At 41.0% G+C, this 2,184-nt stretch overlaps 1 protein-coding gene across 1 annotated transcript; it reads left to right on the top strand.

Annotated features, from left to right (window-relative positions):
* Nucleotides 1–89: 89 nt before the first annotated feature.
* On the top strand, nucleotides 90–992 carry LOC127229570 (putative vomeronasal receptor-like protein 4). Its single transcript, XM_051194651.1, has one exon. The coding sequence runs from the start codon at nucleotides 96–98 to the stop codon at nucleotides 990–992; it is 897 nt and encodes a 298-aa protein (XP_051050608.1). The 5' UTR covers nucleotides 90–95.
* The last annotated feature ends 1,192 nt before the right edge of the window (nucleotides 993–2,184 follow it).

Below are 2,184 nucleotides of genomic sequence, written 5' to 3'. Positions count from 1 at the left end.
TTGAAAGGATTTTTTGCTGATACTAATCATGATTTACTGATGCTTTCTTAAAAAGGGAGTTTGCTGGATCAAGCATTTCTGCCTTAGATTTAAGGATGCTTTTGGACCCTGTCAAGGGCACAGTTTTCCTCTGTCTCACTGGGATGGGCACCATGGGGAACATCTTCGTTTTTGTGAGTTACATGCACATGTTCCAAAGCACTGAGAAGAAACCTATACACCTCATTCTTGCTCACTTGGCTCTCACGAATATCGGAATGCTTCTTTCAAAAGGGATGCCAAAGACAATGGAAGCCTTTAATTTTGAAAACTTCTTAGATGACACCAGTTGTAAAGTTGTTGTCTACCTGGCAAGAATATCCCGGGGCCTCTCTATCTGCACCAGTAGTCTTCTCACCATAGTCCAAGCCATCACCATCAGTCCCGGACACTCTAGGTGGCAGAGGCTCAAACTAAAGACTCCACAGCACATTCTTTCCTTGATTCTCTTCTTTTGGATACTCAATTCCTTGATAAGCATGAACTTACCATATTGCATTAAGAGTATCAACAGTATGAACATAACACAGATAAAAAAGGGGGGCGACTATTGCTATTTTGTGCCAGAAAGCCAGACAACAAGATGGATTTTTCTCACCCTCATGGTCCTGAGAGATGCAGTGTTTCAGGGTGCCATGGGAGGGGCCAGTGGCTACATGGTACTTCTTCTGCACAAGCACCACCAGCATGTCCTTTACCTTCAGAACTCCAAGCTTCTCTACAGAACTTCCCCTGAGCTGAGAGCTGCTCAGAGTGTCCTCCTGCTGATGCTCTGTTTTCTTTTCTTCTACTGGGCAGATTGCTTTATTTCTTTAATTTTTACTTTCTTCATAGAGAATTATTCCAAAATTCTTAATGTTCCAGAGTTTTTAACCCTTGGTTATGCAGTTATCAGCCCTTTCATACTTATTCACAGAGATGAACATCTGACTAAATGTTGTCATACTCAGTAAGAGAGATCAGGCATTGAGAAATGTCCATTGATCCTTTCAGCATACAAAATAGAAAACTTGATAGTTTTGTTTTGGTGCACATTAATACCAGATCAACTAAGACTATTTCAGCATGTACAGATTGATCCTCACCCACCAAATTGTGACAGTGGTTAACTAATCATGAGGCTGAAGAAAGCTCAAAGCCACAACTGTCTCTTTTTCCATCTCGCCTTCCTTCATGAAATAGTTGATATTCTATTATGTCAATAAGGGATCATCCATGATCACCACTTCTGGTAATAGAAAGAATCATGGATGAACACCATTAATACATGATAAAGTCATTGTGTAAATATTACAGTGACTCCCATTGAATTATACAATTACCTTGTTAATGATTCCAATGAAAATAAATGCATTACATTTAGCTTTGAAAAACAGATCTACAGGCCATCCTGGGTTCTCACTATCTCCTCCCAGGCCAGTGGAAGACACCCCACAGGCTAGCCTGTATAGGTGGAGTTTTTTGTCTAGAATTTTGATCAGCTCTGTTCTGCCAGCCACTCCCTAAATAACCATACAGAAAATTAATATTAATGACAGCCAATAACTCTGGCTTGTCTTTTAAGATAGCTCTTATAACTTAAATTATCCAATTTCTATTCATCTATGCCCTGAGGCTCACTTGTCTCATCTGCATATTTCCCATCCTGCTTGCTCTGCATATCATGGTTTCTCCTCTGACTCTTGACCTTCTTCTCCCCTGATGGGACTAATACAGCATCTCTGTGCATTATTTGGGGCTGGCACAGTGGCGGGACAAGACCAACTGCATGTAGAAAAACCTACTAGGTACATATGGTACATATGGTGCCACAATGTAGCTAAAAGGAACTTCCACTTAAAAATTAACAAAAGCTTAACAAAGTGTTTTAGAAACAAAAGAGCAGAGACAAGCAAGGTTTCTTGGTAGCAGCATTTTTCTAGGTTGGATTCTGTTTTGCTAGATTCAAGCAAAGATTTCCCCGGCTCCTTTAAGGGAGGTTTCCTGACTCAGCATAAGCGGCAAAAAAAAAGGCACGGCTTTAAAAAAGCACTGCTAACAATTTATTGGTGCATACGAGAGCTGGCAATGGCAGTAACCACATCTCCAAGCCAGCAACATGCTGCTGGGAGCAGCATAGACCAAGACAGTGACCACAGCTCTCAG

The sequence above is a fragment of the Phodopus roborovskii genome, unplaced genomic scaffold (genome assembly GCF_943737965.1).
Source record: "Phodopus roborovskii unplaced genomic scaffold, PHOROB, whole genome shotgun sequence".
Classification (NCBI taxonomy): Eukaryota; Metazoa; Chordata; class Mammalia; order Rodentia; family Cricetidae; genus Phodopus; species Phodopus roborovskii.
Note: the sequence above shows the minus strand (reverse complement) of the source record. Positions and strands in the feature narration are given on the sequence as shown.

What these genes read in the sequence shown, in the direction of transcription:
- LOC127229570 (XM_051194651.1), top strand. Translation starts at nt 96, where the DNA reads ATGCTTTTGGACCCTGTCAAGGGCACAGTTTTCCTCTGTCTCACTGGG.